This window comes from Pholis gunnellus (genome assembly GCF_910591455.1).
Source record: "Pholis gunnellus genome assembly, chromosome: 8".
In the NCBI taxonomy this organism is placed as follows: Eukaryota; Metazoa; Chordata; class Actinopteri; order Perciformes; family Pholidae; genus Pholis; species Pholis gunnellus.
Genome location: NC_136534.1, coordinates 25,311,008 through 25,327,675, shown reverse-complemented (window position 1 = coordinate 25,327,675; position 16,668 = coordinate 25,311,008). Strand labels below are relative to the sequence as shown.

Here is a 16,668-nt window from a genome sequence, read left to right as displayed (position 1 = left end):
TTCTTAAGAACTAAGCACTTGTTCATCTTTGCAGCGGTCTGATACATAATAGTGATGTTCGGGGGGTTGTGGGATGAGGATAAGAATGTAGTTCAGAGCACCATCTTTATTAAAAATCCAGCAAGTCTTATTCATTTTTCAAGCAGTGTTCCCAGAATGCAGCTGGGCGCTGAGTTCACAGCCAGCCTCTGTGAAGTTTTCAGACACCACAGCGTAACCCGACACCTGACATCATCTGTTGAAGGGATCTTTGCTATTTGAGTGAAACCAGATGTAATTCCCCCGCCTGGAAAAAAAAACAAGAAACTCCTCCCCAGAACCTGGAACTGCCTTTTTGTATTTCCTCAAAATCCAACCGATATAAACTCACACACTGACCTACTTTGACAGTAGAGGAACACGGCGTCGCACTCAGAAAACTTCACCAAACCCTTTGACTTTTGGACTCAAGGTAAAGTTTATTGTTTTACTCTCAGTTGTGTGAGTTCCTGCTCTGGAACAGGGTTAGTTTTAAACTTGTAGTCCAACGGGATCCAGGTTGAGTAAAGCTGATGTGCTGCTCCTCAATGAAACAGGCACTGTTTTTCTTAACTTTGACTCTGCGGGTTTATTTCCTTTGAGTTAAGGCTCAGACAGATTTAGAAGTATTTGTGTAAGCTATGAAAGTAATTAGTGTTAACAGGATTAGGATTGTGTTGTACCTTTAATAGAAAGAGTTTTGGAAGTCAGAGGTGTCGACTTAACTGGGAGCTGTGTTGACCTCTGCAGATCTGTGGCTTACTCGTGGAACAACATATAAAATATATTGACTAATGCTGTAATATATCCTTCTAAAGAACAAAGAAATGTCCATGGGGAGAATTCTTATGACTCACACAGCGACACACAGTGTGCTTTTGTTCACATTAGCTGTAAGTTATTTGCATAGATCATGAAACCCTGCTATTTAAATCATGCGGCACTTCCTTCAAATCGGCCCCGAGAGTGAAGCCAGACGAGATATAATCAATGCGTGTGTGTGCAGGACGCGGCTCAGTTCACACACACAAGCCTCAAAGACAAGTTTAGTTTAGTTAAACTCAACAGGTCGATGGCCTTTACTGGAACACAAATGCAGATTGGAAGCAGGAATCTAGAGAGGAAGTGGGAGAAGCTGATGAAGCAAAGTTTGCAGAAAGAAAGTTCAGTCAGCTGTGATTTCTTCACAGTCTGGAGTTCAACACGCACTGAGAACGTGTTTGAATCCCTGACGAGAGAACAACGGGAACATTTTATATTCTTTATCTGCTTCCTGGTACTTTGGTGTCTGGTCTGAAGCTGCTGACAGACGATATTCAATATCTTCAAGTTCGATCATGCTTGTGGCACAAAAAACAGAAAGTATGTTGTTTTGCCATCGACCTCTGGACAGGATGCTGCGCGGTGTTATCTCCCATGCAGCTGTCCGAGGGTTTCCTGGGAAATGTAAACCAGCATGCTTCTTGTCTTTGGTGGCACACGAGTGAAACCATCATGTGACAGTAAAACCAGCTTACAGAAGCACATTTTCTGTTGTTGTTCTTGCAGAATGTTGCAGTGCGTGTGCTTGTTGCTGCTGGCGGCCTCGGCCCTGAGCCACCTGGATGAAGCCTCTCTGGACGCCCAGTGGGAGGATTGGAAAATCACACACCGGAGAGAATACAACGGCCTGGTAAGTCTCTGCCATTACTGTGTGTGTGTGTGTGTGTGTGTAGGCTTTTTACAAATCCAAGAAAAAGCTCTTCCCAACCGTATGTAACCACAACGCTGCTGGGTTTCGGTCTCTAATGACTCGCTTTGCCACAACTTGAAGAAAACACGATTCCACAATTTGACAGTGAAAAAGGAAAGTTTACAGATGAAAACAGTGCCGTTTTATAAGCTGTAAGCTTCCGTGACTCTGTGTAGTGTTGTGGCGACTCCTCCATCTTAATAACAGACCACATCCCACATCTGGACTCCAGATGGGATCAACGTGTTCCTTTAAAAGAAATGTACCAATAAAGTTATCAAAACATGACTTTGTATGCAAAGATTCTCAGAACTTCAGCGATGCAAATTCCTCGAGGATTGCACCGAGCTGTTAGAGAGACCGAGGGAAAGATCAGACAGACCATAATGGGAGAGGATGTCAGATTTTCATTGTCACTGGAGTTGCTCTAAGAAAGGCTGAGTTTACTGAACAATGTCCCTTTTCAACGGTGGCTTTTCATCGGAGCGTTTTATTTGAAAGTGTTCCTGACGTTACAGCCCGAGCCGTGTCCGTACGCACCAATGAATAGATGTGCATTTATTTAGCTCTTTCCTCCGTCTTCAGGCTTTTCGTGTTCCCTCTTATCTCTCTTTGCTCTCTTTGTGCTTCGGTAAATTGCTCAACAAGTGGACGTCTTTGTGTTGACTCGCTGCCCGTCTAAAGCGGACTCAATTTAACGGGCAGTCAGTTCACTGCTCGTCTCTCTATCGGCCTGTTTCTGCTGGCGGTCTGGTGGTTTATCTAGTCTGGACATGGCAGCTCTGCTGAGAGAACATTAAACGGGGCAGATGTTCTGTTTTGCCAACATTCATTATTCTATGTTATTCATATGTCTATGGTCTTATTTTGTCATTAAAATGATTGAAATAGCTCATCATTCCTTTGTAGTTTCAAAGATTAAAATGGAGGCGGAGGCTTTATTGTTGAGTCAGATTTTAACCAAATAATTAACTTAATGATTTGCTGCATTTTTGTTTTTAGAATAATAATATTTAGGATTGTTTCTTCAGAAAATCTCTTTTTTGTATCCAATAATAACCGCCATGGGGTTGTTATCCATTATGTATAAGTTAGAAAGTATTAAGATTTGGTGCTGCCAGTCCACCAGCATGTTAAGATTGTTGAAGTGTAGATGTTTTAATTTGGTGTTTAAGTGGATCGTATCATGTCATCAGCATATGAACAGAGTTGTGTGATTATTAGCACCAACTGGGACGTCTGGAATGATTGTGTTGTACGACAGAAGCAAACAGTGCTGTGAGCAGCCTCGTCTAGTTCCTTGTATTGCTCATTTGGTAGAATATCTACGTCCTAATGAACGGGTGAACTAGAGTTGATGAAGCCTGTCTCTAATAAACTCGATTCATGTACTGGAGGTTTACTACTAATTTGTTTCCCTGATTACCTTTTTTGCAAAGAAGCATAATTGCTGGCAGTGTTATTTCCCCTGGCGTCTCGTAGAGGCGATTCAGGTGATCGGAGGAATACTAAGTGCAGGATACAGGCTCTGCATCCTTAATCCTTCAGTGTGTGATTTAGATTTACTCAACTAAAGTCCTTTCATTGAGTTTGGGAACGAGTGTGATTTCAGTTGCATGTTAATAACGTAAACATGTCGTCTATCGTCCTCCGAGTCTATTATCCTTCTCTGATCTTCACCAAGTGCTTTGAGGGCCTAAACACCACCATGCAAACGTTGCAGAAACAAGTAAATTAAAAGGAGAGGGCAGTGATAACCTGGGACAAATACACTGTCAGTTGTCAGCTGACCTGTGCCTCTCAAACCATGTATGATTGCAAAGCAGCAAAGAGTTTCTGGTTTAAAAAATGATTAAAAAAAATGCCACATCACTAATTTTCAACAGTAGAATATGTTAAAACATGACTCAGTGCTGACAAGAAGTGTATAATTTGTGCTCAACACACGTCAGCTACTTCCTCTCTTCAGGTCTGAGTGTTATCTAACATCATCGACTGTGAATCTTTAACACCACATGTTAAAATATGCCCTCGTGTTTTTCTTTCACTAGAAAGAAAAAACATTAAAAATAGACTCTGTGCTGCGGGAAAACAATGTTGACTGGAAAAACAAGAAAGAAGAGGCCGGCACCGGTTGCTCTACTTCCTTGTTTTGGCCCGAAGAAACAAGACAGATGGAGTCAGAGAACAGAGGAGCAAAAGTAAACAGCAAACGTGCACAAGAAGACTTTACAGTCGCTTCATCTTCCTCCTTTCTCAGCCAGTGATTCAGAAAGACTGTAGACACACTTTAGCCAAGCTGTTTGTGTTTAACCAGGAAAACAAAGACATTTAACCGGGATCATCAACTGAAATCACGCGGACAAAAAACACCTCATCCTTGCTCGCAAATTTAGTTTTCAATTGAGGTGAACTTTCTACTGCGCTGCATACGGCAGCCAGCTGGTGTGTTGAGCAATGGAAACTCAAAAAGTGTCCAAAACAGAGGAAACTCCTCTCACCTCCGACTCTATACGTTACCCTCCTTCCTCGGTTTCCCTGTCCCTGTTGCCAGCCATCGTTTTAGTTTTTATTATTTTGTTGTTTTGTTGTAGCTCCTGGCTGCTGCGAAGAAGGAAGAAAATGTAGATAGCTGGTGTTAATAAACCAGAGCCGACCACAGACTCACGTCTTCAGCGCTCACTGAGCATCTGTTATGCCTCTTCACCTCTGGCCAGAGGTCACCGCTCCACAGCTGTGGAGCGTGTGAGTGTGTGTGTGTGTGTGTGTGGACAGATGCATGTGTGGACTTAATCTACAGTGCTGCATGTGCCTGCGGGTTCATGTACAGTATGTGATTGTGTATCTTATGTTGTTTATATCTGTATCTATGTTTACATGCATGCATTTATTTGAATGTGTTTGTTAATGAGATCATGTGGTGTATTGTTGACATTCATGTGTCTCTCTCTCTCTCTCTCTCCCTCTCTCTCTCTCTCTCTCTCTCTCTCTCTCTCTTTCTCCCTCCATCTCTGTCTCTCTCTCTCTCTCTCTTTCTCTCTGTCTCTCTCTCTCTGTGTGATTTCAATCAGTATTCCTCCAACACTTCCTCTAATTCAACCCCTCCTTGAACTGACATCACTTAAATAGAAGCAAAGTCTCCGCGCATCATTTGCATTTTCCATTACTGGAATAGACATCAAGATAGAAATAATCATTATAGTTATGCTAATGGTTGTTAAGACCACGAATACTAAGTAGAGCGTGGATGTTTTTCAGGTAACCAACCAAACACTCGGCTCCATCTCGTTCCCAAATTGAGACGGCCGAAATGCAAATCAGTCTCCTCCGCACATAATAGACACATACAGAGGTGATGAGGTGCCAATATTCTAAAAAATAAGGGATGAAGCAACATTTTAAGGCAACTTCCAGTTGCATTGGACAGTTCTGTTGCTGTCTTAAGCTGTAGGGAAGATTGCTGTGTGAACGTGCGCCGGTTTAATTGGCCTAATTAATGAAACGAGGCTGTAACACAGGCGAGCTTCCTTTCGTCGCTAATTAAAACGTAAATGTGCCCTATTTGCCCAGATTCATTTCTCTGAGCTGTCAGGTGTTAACACAGGAAGAGAGGAAGGGAAGCAAAACTTAAGACGGAAGAATCTGCATATGTTAAAGACTCGATGCTCCAAAGTTCATATTCCTAGAGCGAACACATCATCACACACGCTAACGCCTTCTTTATAAGAAGTGCAGACTTCTGTTGTCTGAATTTGGAGGACACAAGCGGCCCCCCGGTATCCCATAATCCTTTGTGTGTCACTCAGCTCGTGTCAAGTCTCTCTGTCTTGACTCAAAGTGACACATTGCACTTGTTTTGTCTCAGGATGAAGAGGGGATTCGCAGGGCCATCTGGGAGAAGAACATGCGGCTGATTGAAGCCCACAACCAGGAGGCAGCGCTGGGCATCCACTCCTACGAGCTGGGGATGAACCACCTGGGCGACATGGTGAGTCTGAGCCCGTCCTGCATGCTTGAGGCCATGTAAGGTGTCATAGGGGGGAAGACAACCGACTCCTGGACAGAAAGATGGTTTCATTCTTTTCCATTCTCCATTCTGTTCTTTGACATCATCTACATGCTACAGACACACTTATGCTCTCAGAAGTCTATTTCTGGCCTCTCCTACCGGATCGCCTTCGCATGTCATCCAAGTGAAAGCGATGATCGGTTGATGTCCGATGTATAGCGAAAAATGCAAGCTAGATTTTGCCATAGTGACTATCTTTAAGTTCATGGCACGCAAATATCAAGTGACAGCTAAATGCACGGTAGCCAATGACAGAAATCAGACATTTTTCCAGCTTGTTTCCACAACATTTCATCACCAGAAACCAGTCAAGTCTGACTAGTCTATTTTATCATTATTTATATCACAATAATATCACTGGCTCGGCCCAGCTGCTGTGGTGCCGACACCAGACACTCGTCTCAGGTTAATGAAGGAAAGAAATACCAACTGTCACGCCAAAGGAACTGCACCACGTGTTCACAGGCCTCCGGTTCTGATCACACGTTCAAGTTTTCCCAGATCAAATAAAAATGAACTAAAAACAATTCTTTTCATTCTGGATTAATATGCTGACTCAAATTTTTTCCTTAGATCAGCGGTAGTCGCTGACGTGTGTGTGTGTCAGAGCGGTGTCATGACTGAGGCTTGTTTTTTGCATCAAGTTGCCGTCTGTAACAAGCCGTACCTCAAAAAAATGGGTGGGAAGCAATATGGGTAAAAAAACACACACAGGCTCATTTATTAGTGACACATTCAGTAATTCTGGATAAATGGCCAATTTCACGTGTTTGTGTAGAAACAGGTGGCCGGGAAATGAAGGATGTTTTTTCCATTTTCATCTTGCACTTAAGTGAAATGAAAGGAAGGACCAGATGGTCTGTAGTTCTTCTGTTGATGATCTCTCGGCTTGCACACTGAGCTGTAATGAAAGCACCGGGGAATTCTGACAATAATAGAAGGCAGGACATTATTTTAAATGATTGCTTTAATATGCCGATAGTACAGGAGTTCCCTTACTTCACCTCCTCCTTTGCTCTCGTCCTCCTCGTCTGCTTCTTCCTTTTACGTCGTTGTTTTGTAAACCTTGCAGCTTTGCACCTGTGTGCCCCTCTGGTGTCACTTTTTGACACATTAGCACCGTGCAGAAAAATTCATTTCATCAACTGCTAAACCCGTCCCTTCATGAAACGCTCTTCATCCTCCGTCACCCTGCTGAATCAAATCCTCCCCCTCCCGTATCTTCTTCACTTGTTCTTGTCTTAAGTCTAAAAATAAATCCTCTCTACCGCTCTCCTCTTGTTCCCGTCCCAACACACTTTCTATGTCACAAGATTATTCCAGGAACCGAGGGAAGTTTCATATCCTCCACCTGTAATCCTCAACTTCTGCTCTTCAGAGAGATCATTTCTTAGTATATCTTTGTTTTGATCAAGAAACTCCGCCTCCTTTATGCTCGTCTTTTCTGAACGAGAGCGTCAGAAACATTCCTGAAACCCCCTGATGTCAACTATGAACTGTGTCTCCGCTCACGCAGACGTCAGAGGAAGTGTCGGAGAAGATGACCGGCCTGCAGGTCCCGATGAACAGCGAGCGCAGCTTCACCATGGCTCTGGACGACGCGGCGTTCAAGTTACCCAAATCCATCGACTACCGCAAGAAGGGCATGGTGACCCCGGTGAAGAACCAGGTCAGAGGTCGTCTAGCACACATCTTAATCGTTGTATGTTTAGTCAAACACATGAATGATTCATCTTATTGGATATCTGGTTCACCAGAGCTTCAATCTTTGTTACTGTAGTATAGCTACTGTACTCCTCTTTAAAGCACTCTCTTCCAATAAAAGCATTTGTTTTCAATAAAAGACCTAAAGGGTGAAGAAAAACTCGGTTTGTTTGGTGAAGGTTCATCTGCTTAACGCCTTCACCTCCGATACAGATCAGTGCAAAGCAGCTTCCGTGAGCTTTCACTGTGCTGCTATCAAAGCTCCACCTACCTAGAGGTCTAATCAGCCAGAATAACTGGAGAAACCAGTTATTCATCATCTACATGCTGCAGATACAGACACACTTATGCTCTCAGAAGTCTATTTCTGGCCTCTCCTACCGGATCGCCTTCACATGTCATCCAAGTGAAAGCGATGATCGGTTGATGTCCGATGTATAGCAAAAAACACAAGCTAAATGTTGCCATGGTGACTATCTTTAAGTTCACGGCACGCAAATATCAAGTGACAGCTAAATGCACGGTAGCCAATGTAATACCCTCCATGCATCAGTGGACGCTTGGAGAAAATGAAGCAGGAGTTTGATGAAGTAGTAGGCCAAACGTGATCAAGAGCTGATATCACATGATTCAAGAGTTTCACTTCAGGAAGCACAGCGATCAAAAACAGACCTGGGACGTCAGAGGACGTTGGGCTGAAAAATTAATGTTGCAGTTCATGAGAATCGAAGCATCTCACGATGGAACGAGTTATATTTGCGTAGCTGTCATATTCCTCAGTCAGTAGTTTTCTCATTAACTGAAACACAAGATATGAATCTACAGATAGAGGGGTTTTTCGGTTCGTGCGTTTGATGGTGTTTGTTTGAGGGGGAAAGCTGAGAAAATGTCCCGCGGCTGTTTTTCAGGCAAAACGCAGAGAAGGAAACTCAGTGATTTCTGTGGGGATGTTGCTGTTGGAGGCAGATGCAAAAAGAATCAGACGGGAACAAATAAAGAAGCTAACGGTCGCCAGGAAAATCAAAGTTGGCAGCGTACGCTCGCTGCACATTACGGGATACGTTCCTGAGTAAAAAAATCCATTTCATGAACAAGTTTCATTTAAAATGTGATTGGTTTGGTTTAGGCAACAAAACGACTTTGTAAAGGTTAGAAAAAAGATCATGGTTAAAAACGTAACAACGTAGCGTGAATAAATAACAACCGCCCTCACGTAACGTTACATCACGTAGAGTCAACGTTTATGGTTTCAATGCGACACAAACAGCAGTCTGCAGGGTGAACTGTAGATGGAACATAATATCAGAAATAAAGTATCTTAAGGAAGAATGTATTACCTTAACATGTTAAAATAAGTATGCACAATTATGAAAACATAGACGCCTTGTAACTCAACTGTAAACAGTTCAGGAGCACAAGGTTCACACTCAGAACCCTTTTTACGAAGCGCTAATTCAAATGAAAATATTCAAAACCTCCATCATGAGAGAGAGAGCAGCAGCAGCAGCATGTGATCTCACAGAGGCTGGATGAGATTTTGAGTATTTGGTGAATATTTTCTCTTGTAGCCATGAAAGAAAAACTCCATCCTCCACTTTCAACCTTCATTCACGCTCCAGAAAAGTAAACACGTCCCAGTTAGTGTACGATCTGGTGACCTGCCGGAGGAAACAGCCTGTTCTCACTGCTAATGGGCTTTGAAAACACAAGAATGGGTTTAGTTATTACATGTAATTAGTTATTATGAGTGGGTCGGACAGCCGGGGCCGTATTTATGTCAACAAGGGTTGAGCTGAACTGGAAGTAGATAGACTGAAATATGTTGCACACATCTGTGCATTCTGCTGGCAGGCAGAGAGCAGCAGAATGATGGGGTGTTATCTAATGAACATCGGAGCTGAAGCTGACGCACTGAAGGCTCAGCGCGGTTAATAATCCATAATCAATGACGCATTTTACTGTTGTAGTTTATTTATTTTCATTTTGTTTCATTAACTTTGAGTTTGAATGTTTTTCTACAAATACATACATCTTTTTGTGCATTTATTTTACCCCAAATTAGGCTTCATCTTTTCATTTTCATTCATTTTTAAGCATGCTTTTTATTCATACTTACACTAGATTTAACTTAACGATTATATATATGATGATATATAATAGTGTACACAAAAACAAAAAGATGATAAGTGCAAATATTTTAAACATAAGAATGTCAGATGGATCATTTTCCATTTCTATCCTAAATGTCGGTTTATGCGGAGGACGTCGTCGCCCTCTGGTGGATGAAGGTCAAACTGCAGCCACAAGCAGGATTTATTGAGCTGCTTCCTGTCGCTCATGAATTATGCAGCAGTCTGACTTCACTCTCTGCATACTAACAAGTCCGCCGCTTCCTCCCCGACGGAAGCGTGATGACTGAATCCTGTTTTGTTTGTTTTTGTTTTGTTTGAGGCAAATTTCAGTTTTACTCGGCGCTCAAAGCCGCATTCAGAGCCTCCTCCGGTGAAGCGCTGTGATTGGCCCACACGTTTAGAAAGCAGCAGAGGTGATCTCCTGGAGCAGCAGAGGTGTTTCTAACTCAAAGCCAGATGATCATTTAGAGTCAGACAGCGACTCTGGTGTGTTTTACTCCTTCGTGACTGAGAGAGCGTGAACACACGACAGAGATCCTCTTATTTAACGGAACACTGCTTTGACATTTGGATTTCATAATTCTGTTTGTCAGATGTGAAATTAGATGAAATTAGATTTTTTTAATGCAACTATGTGCATTCACATGGGTGGATTTAGAGACAATGGTCCCCACCACCTCCCCTACATAAGAACAAGACACACAGACTTTATATTTGTTCTTTGTTTGTCTCTTTGTAGTTGTGTCTAAGAGGGAGCAGCCTTAACGTCTATTACTATCAGAGTTAATCTAACATTCTTATGATCATTCCATATCATCAGTAGTCTCCTGCACAGGTGAACACAGCTGTTTAATCTTAAAACACGTAGCAGTGACTGTGTCATAGTATCGTTGATAAAACATCACATTTCACTGTGTGACGTGTTCTCACACAGAAACATCTGCCTCCCGGTGGACAGACAGGAGAAGACACAAGCTGTTGTTTTGTTCACCGCTCATCTATCAGTTGGATTTCCCTTCAGGCTGATGAGATATTAATGCGGTGCTAAGACGCTGTTTTCATTACTCATTAATCTGCCAATTATCTTTTTAATGTGGAGTGTAAATTATGCAAAAAGACAAGTCTGTCAGTTTTCCTAAAGCCCAGAGTGCCGTCTTTAGATTACTTCTATTCACTGGCTCAAAATACAGAACCCAACGATATTCAGTTCATTCTCACATGTGACAAAGAAAAGCAGCAAATCTTCACAGCTGAGAAGCAGGAACTAGTTTGTTTGGCATTTTTGCTCCATAATTTGCTAACATCATTTTCTGTTTGGCCGTCTCCATCATCCTGTAACGGGGCCTATGTGCACATCCTATCATGAACCTAAGACCACCTCTCTCTCTCCTCTCTTTCATTAACTCCTGACAGGGTTCCTGTGGCTCCTGTTGGGCCTTCAGTTCGGCCGGGGCCCTCGAGGGCCAGTTGGCCAAGACAACGGGGAAGCTGCTGGACCTGAGTCCCCAGAACCTGGTGGACTGCGTCAAGGAGAACAGCGGCTGCGGAGGAGGCTACATGACCAACGCCTTCAAGTACGTGCAGGACAACGGAGGCATTGACTCGGAGGAGGTCTACCCGTACGTCGGAGAGGTAAGGAAGCCACAATGCTGCACATGTGGAGAAAATAAATCAGTTTGAATCCTTAACTTCCCCTTCAGTGGGTCACGTGTCCTGAGACACGAGAGGTCAACCACATCTTTAAATGCTTCGTTTCTCTTTCCTGTCATGTGCTGTTGGTGTGACATCATGTTCTGTGGCTTTAACCCACAACTAGAACCAGTCTCACCGCCCAGCCGGGTGTTGTTTTAAAGTCTGACACCTTCACAGGCCTCTCCTCACACTGAATTGAGACACCTATGACACACTATTAATGACGTGCAACGTGAAATAAAAGGTCCATCTTATCGGACTTTTTCCACCCTTAATATGATTTGTCTTACTTTCACTTGAAAGATAATCATGCTGTGAGTTTTGGAACCACAGTTCCCATGATGCTTTGACCGATTTGACAGGAAACAATACGAATAAAAGTTGCAATGGAGTCAGCTTATGGTGCTTTATGAGAAACAAACTTAAAAAAAGAAATAAAAAAAGGTAAAATGCTAAAAGGCAAAGCAGGAGTCCTGACTAATAGCTCTACTTGTACCAAAGAAACACCTCTAAAGCTCACAAAGCACCGTGTTTGTTTAAACGATATTAAAATCAAAGTGAACAAAGAACAAAGGGCACAATTTGTTACGTTTGGATAGAGCCAAGCTAGCGTTTCTCCCCTGTTTTCAGTCTTTATGCTAAGCTAAGCTAAGCTAAGCTAAGTGGTTGCTGGCTACCTTCATATTGAACATAAAAGCAGGAGAGTGGTGTTGATCTTCTCATCTAATTCTCAGAAGGAAACGTTTAGTTGATTTTCACAAATTAAAAATACACAAACATAACAGAGATAACTAATATCACGGTTAGTTAACACAACATGAATATACATAAGCTAGGCCTAAATAATATGAATGACAAAGTATTTCAAAAAGATAAAGGATATGAATAACAACAAGACATTATCAACAGACTAAGTGTAACTTTAACACTCTTGGTTTTAAATGACGCTAAAGCAAGAACACAAATTGCACAACTTGTAGAAATAGTCTGTTTACCACAACAGAGCTGCAGACAGACTGAAACCAGCAGCGGTCGGTGGTTCCTCACTTGGCTTTCAGGGTGTCACACGTCACCCAATCAGGTTTCAACAAGAGCACGATCACTGTGATCTATAAAGCAGCAACAATATCAGACTGAAGGGAGGCGGTTTATCAGAAACGATGATTTGTCCTAAAAAGCAAAACACAGTTTCCTCTTAAGTTCACACGATTGGTGCAACGAGGAAGTGCGACTTCTTGTAAATAGTTTAACGTTCGCACTCTCCCCGTTGTTTGGATGCTAACGTACCGAGGCTGTGATCAGTCACATGAGGTGCATGTGACAGTCAGATCACCAGGTTTGCTGCACAGGCCTGCAACTAAAACATGTTTCAATTATCGATTCATCCGATGTTTTGTTTGCTCATCAGTTGTTTGTTTTTTGAAAGAACATCAGAAAACGTTGGACAATTCCATCACGTTTCCCCGTGTGACATCATCAAAAGTCTTGTTTTGTCAGAACAAAAGTCCAAAACTACGGTGGAAAAGCAATATGTGAACCTGGAACCATTCAATATTTGACATTCTTGTTAAAAAATGACCTAAAGAATTAAGTTTCTGTTGATTCTTTTCTGTTTGTTGCAGCTCTGCATTTCTGTATGTTTTTCTTTTTCGTTCCTTTTTTTAGCTTTTGTATAAAGATTATGACCATAACTGATGCAGTTCTTACATTTGAAGCTTTGCATTTTCCAGCTTCCATTTTTTGTTTTGCCTTTAAAGGAGAACACAGAGATCTCAACCAGGTTTATTCAGGATTGTTTCCTCCTCCTTTGTCTTGAAGGACCAGCCGTGCCGCTACAACTCATCAGGCATGGCCGCTCAGTGCAAAGGCTTCAAGGAGATCCCGGAGGGCGACGAGCAGGCGCTGGCTCGAGCTCTGTGCAAAGTGGGTCCGATCGCCGTGGGCATCGACGCCTCGCTCGGCACCTTCCAGTTCTACCAGAGAGGTCAGTGAGACGCTCACATGTCTGTTATCTGACACTGAATCATCTGATTCTTCTTATGATGTGTTTGTACCGTTCTATGCAAATAATATTAAAGTAGAGACAAAGTCACAACACAGATATCACCATGAAACGTCCCCATTATTACTGACATCAAGACAATTCTTTCTAAATTAAATTCTGTGATTAAATATGCAAATGAGGCATTATCTAGGAGAAATAGACAGCGTAGTAAAATCAAACACCTAAATGTGTATTTGGGATGTTTTCTGAAAGAAGACACGTTATGGAAGCAAATTAGCATAACGTCTCTTTTTCTACAGAAGCCCAGAACGGACAAACCAAACATGTGCTCCTACACACACTGCACACGGGAGAAGTTTCAGTTGGTTGCAATCTGCAACCTCACCACTAGAGGTCGCCAGATCCGACACACTGGCCCTTTAAGAAGTGTGATAAAACATAATTGCTAACTGAATTTAAGCAGCATTTTCTATCTTGTCAGTGGTTTAGTATGTTTTAGCCCTTTTAGCTGTTAATAGTTAGGAAAGGACCTTTCAGGCAGTGGTAACAGGAAGTGCATTTTAAAACTTCAGGTCCCAGAGTTCTAAAGGCATGTTGTTTTAATTAAGAAGTCATTAATAACTGGGCTCAGATTTCATGCTGCTCACAGCTGGAGTAGTTGTCCACACAGCAGCAGCAAAGAGAGAGGAGTTGGTCAACCTGCTGAGGTGTGCGGCTTGTCGCCTGCAGCTCTTCATCTAACAGAGCTCTGTGCCCCCCCCCCCCCCCCCCCCCCCCCCCCCCCCCCCCTTCTTCCATCACTCACTGACGGATTTCAAACTGACACACTGACAAAAACAAAAAAGACCGAAATGACTGTTGTCTTTCTTTGTGGACGCATTTTTGATGAACGATTGTAGTCGGCTAAACCAGATGGGAAATGGCAGACTCCGCCAATAAAAACAGAATATTACAGTATGTGAACATGTTGAAAAACGCAGACCATAAAGAGCATCTAAACTGCATGTGATTTCCTAAAAATATTAACTTTAAAACATGACGCGAGGAGGTCGAGGCTCTAAACCAGAATTTAGACTTTCATGTTGGGAAATGAAACCTTGTTGAACGAGCTGAATAATTAAAGCCACCTCATAGAAACTGTTACAGTGAAACTGTGAGAAGGCCGTTTCCGATTTCAAAAAAAGTGTCAAATCAACTTACAAACTGTATGAGCCGCACATGTGTGTGTGTCGGTTCGCTGGTTGCACTTCCAGCTCTGAATCTCTCCTCGCTCACTCTTCCTCTCTCCGCCGTCGTGTTCCCAGGTATTTACTACGACCGCAACTGCAACAAAGACGACGTCAATCACGCCGTGCTGGCCGTTGGCTTCGGAGTGAACGCCAAGGGGAGGAAATTCTGGATCGTCAAGAACAGGTGGGGACACACACACACACATCATCACCTGTCCAGAGCGGCATCAGGTGGCTCATAAGGCCGCCGAAAGCGAAAACGACACGGCGGCCGTTGATTTGACGCCGTCTGTCGGGCGTGTTGGTGACAAACTGAAATGCTTTTTTTGACTCCCGGCGATGCTCAACAACTCTCTTGTGTCTTTCTCTCCATCTCATCTTTTGTCTTTTTTTTGTCCCTGACAGCTGGGGCGCGGAGTGGGGCAAGCAGGGCTACATCATGATGGCACGCAACCGCGATAACCTCTGCGGCATCGCCAACCTCGCCAGCTACCCCATCGTGTGAAGGAGGAACGGAGAGGGGCTTTGCTTAGACTACTACACACAGAAATGCACTTGACAAATGTACGCAGAGCTCATTCCTAACATGGATGTATTATAAAAACTGGCAGTCCAGATGCAAATAAATCCTCTGGAGCCCAAAAAACAACATTTTAAAAGAGACATCTCAGGTCAATTATCACTCTTACTGTGCATTTTTAATTTCCAAAGCCCCAGAGAAGTATTTTTGGTTTTTCTGAATGACATCACTGCTGAACGGTTCGCCCGTTCTCATTGGCTCATACCTGGGCCAGAGGCATGATGGGATTAACACTACTGCGCATATTCAGGAAGTAACCCGGAAGCTAGAAACCTTTTTTTTGGTGAATGCACCAGGCGAGCAGTTCTCATTGAACTCAACAGACGCCAGTTCTTTAATACATCCATGAGTCCAACATACAAAAACCACTTCAAACAATAACTGAGGATTTTATTTTGTCTTGCTGGTTTTTAAAACAGCAAACGTATATTTTTGAATCACCTTACATTAAAATAAGTAATCAGACTCTTTTGGAATGAACCTCTCCCAGTGATGAAACGTTTGTGTGAAGTCTTAGACTCCAAGTGTCTGATGAGGACGTTTGGTTTATCTTGAGTTATTTGAAGCACTTTGAACCCCCTTAAGACTCTTCAGTTTTATCTTCACACCAGCAGACTGTGGTCTGCTCCATAAACAGCTTTAGTACCTCCGGGGCTGCTGTCAGTGACCCTAAACCTGAACACTGGACCAAGTCAAGTCTCACCAGGCACTCAAACACAGTAACATGCTGGGAGTCTACAGTTCAAGAGCCAACAGAGTTTAAATTCACTGTGACAGGAAGCATTGCTGGCCAATGGGAGCTCCTCCTTTTCCTTTCGACGCAGAGTCGGTTCTTTTAAAATGTTAAGTTTTTTTCTCTTGATCATGTCGACTTTTGTTTTTTCTGTTCAGCACTTTTCCGATGATCAAACTGTAAACTGGTGTTTTCTATGAATAAAAGTTTCATTTTGAAGTTAAATGCATCGTTTAAATTCCTCATTCTAATTGTGAAGAAGCGGGAAAAGAACACAACTGTTTTTAGATGTTTGTAGCAAAAGCAAAAAACGCTCAAATCACATCCTAAATGAGCTGCATCTCGTTCAGTAAATATGTGACGTCTGACGGTATATTCTGAACGCACCAGCTTCGTGATGGAGCGGTTGCCTCCACACGGCTCTCAACGAGGCGACGGCTGAGCCAGCGGCTAGCAGCTAACGGTGCTAACAGAGGCAGCTGCTATACTGATGCTAAGAATTTCTAATTTAGCGTTTCGTTAATTTCTTTCACTCTGAGAGACTAAATGTGTTGTTTTCACAACTTGAAGTGGTTCAGTTTAAGAATTAAAGTGAGACTTCAAGAAGAAAAGTTTCTATTTTGCAAACTTGCTTCATGTGATACGTGAAGAGAGGCCGGCTGTTTGAAGTCTAATAACCAGCAGATACATAATGAAATAATCTCAGGGATTCCAGTCAGTAATACAAGTTAGAATAACGGGATTCGTGGTGCAGCACAGAACATAATGTTCAAG

General features: G+C 42.7%; 1 protein-coding gene across 1 annotated transcript; it reads left to right on the top strand.

Annotated features, from left to right (window-relative positions):
- Window positions 1–248: 248 nt before the first annotated feature.
- ctsk (cathepsin K) lies at window positions 249–16,113 on the top strand. The gene is made up of 8 exons (XM_079165130.1): window positions 249–451; window positions 1,567–1,690; window positions 5,616–5,738; window positions 7,336–7,488; window positions 11,069–11,287; window positions 13,166–13,331; window positions 14,657–14,765; window positions 14,987–16,113. The coding sequence occupies exons 2-8, from the start codon at window positions 1,568–1,570 to the stop codon at window positions 15,084–15,086; spliced, it is 993 nt and encodes a 330-aa protein (XP_079021256.1). The 5' UTR covers window positions 249–451; window position 1,567; the 3' UTR covers window positions 15,087–16,113.
- Window positions 16,114–16,668: the final 555 nt, after the last annotated feature.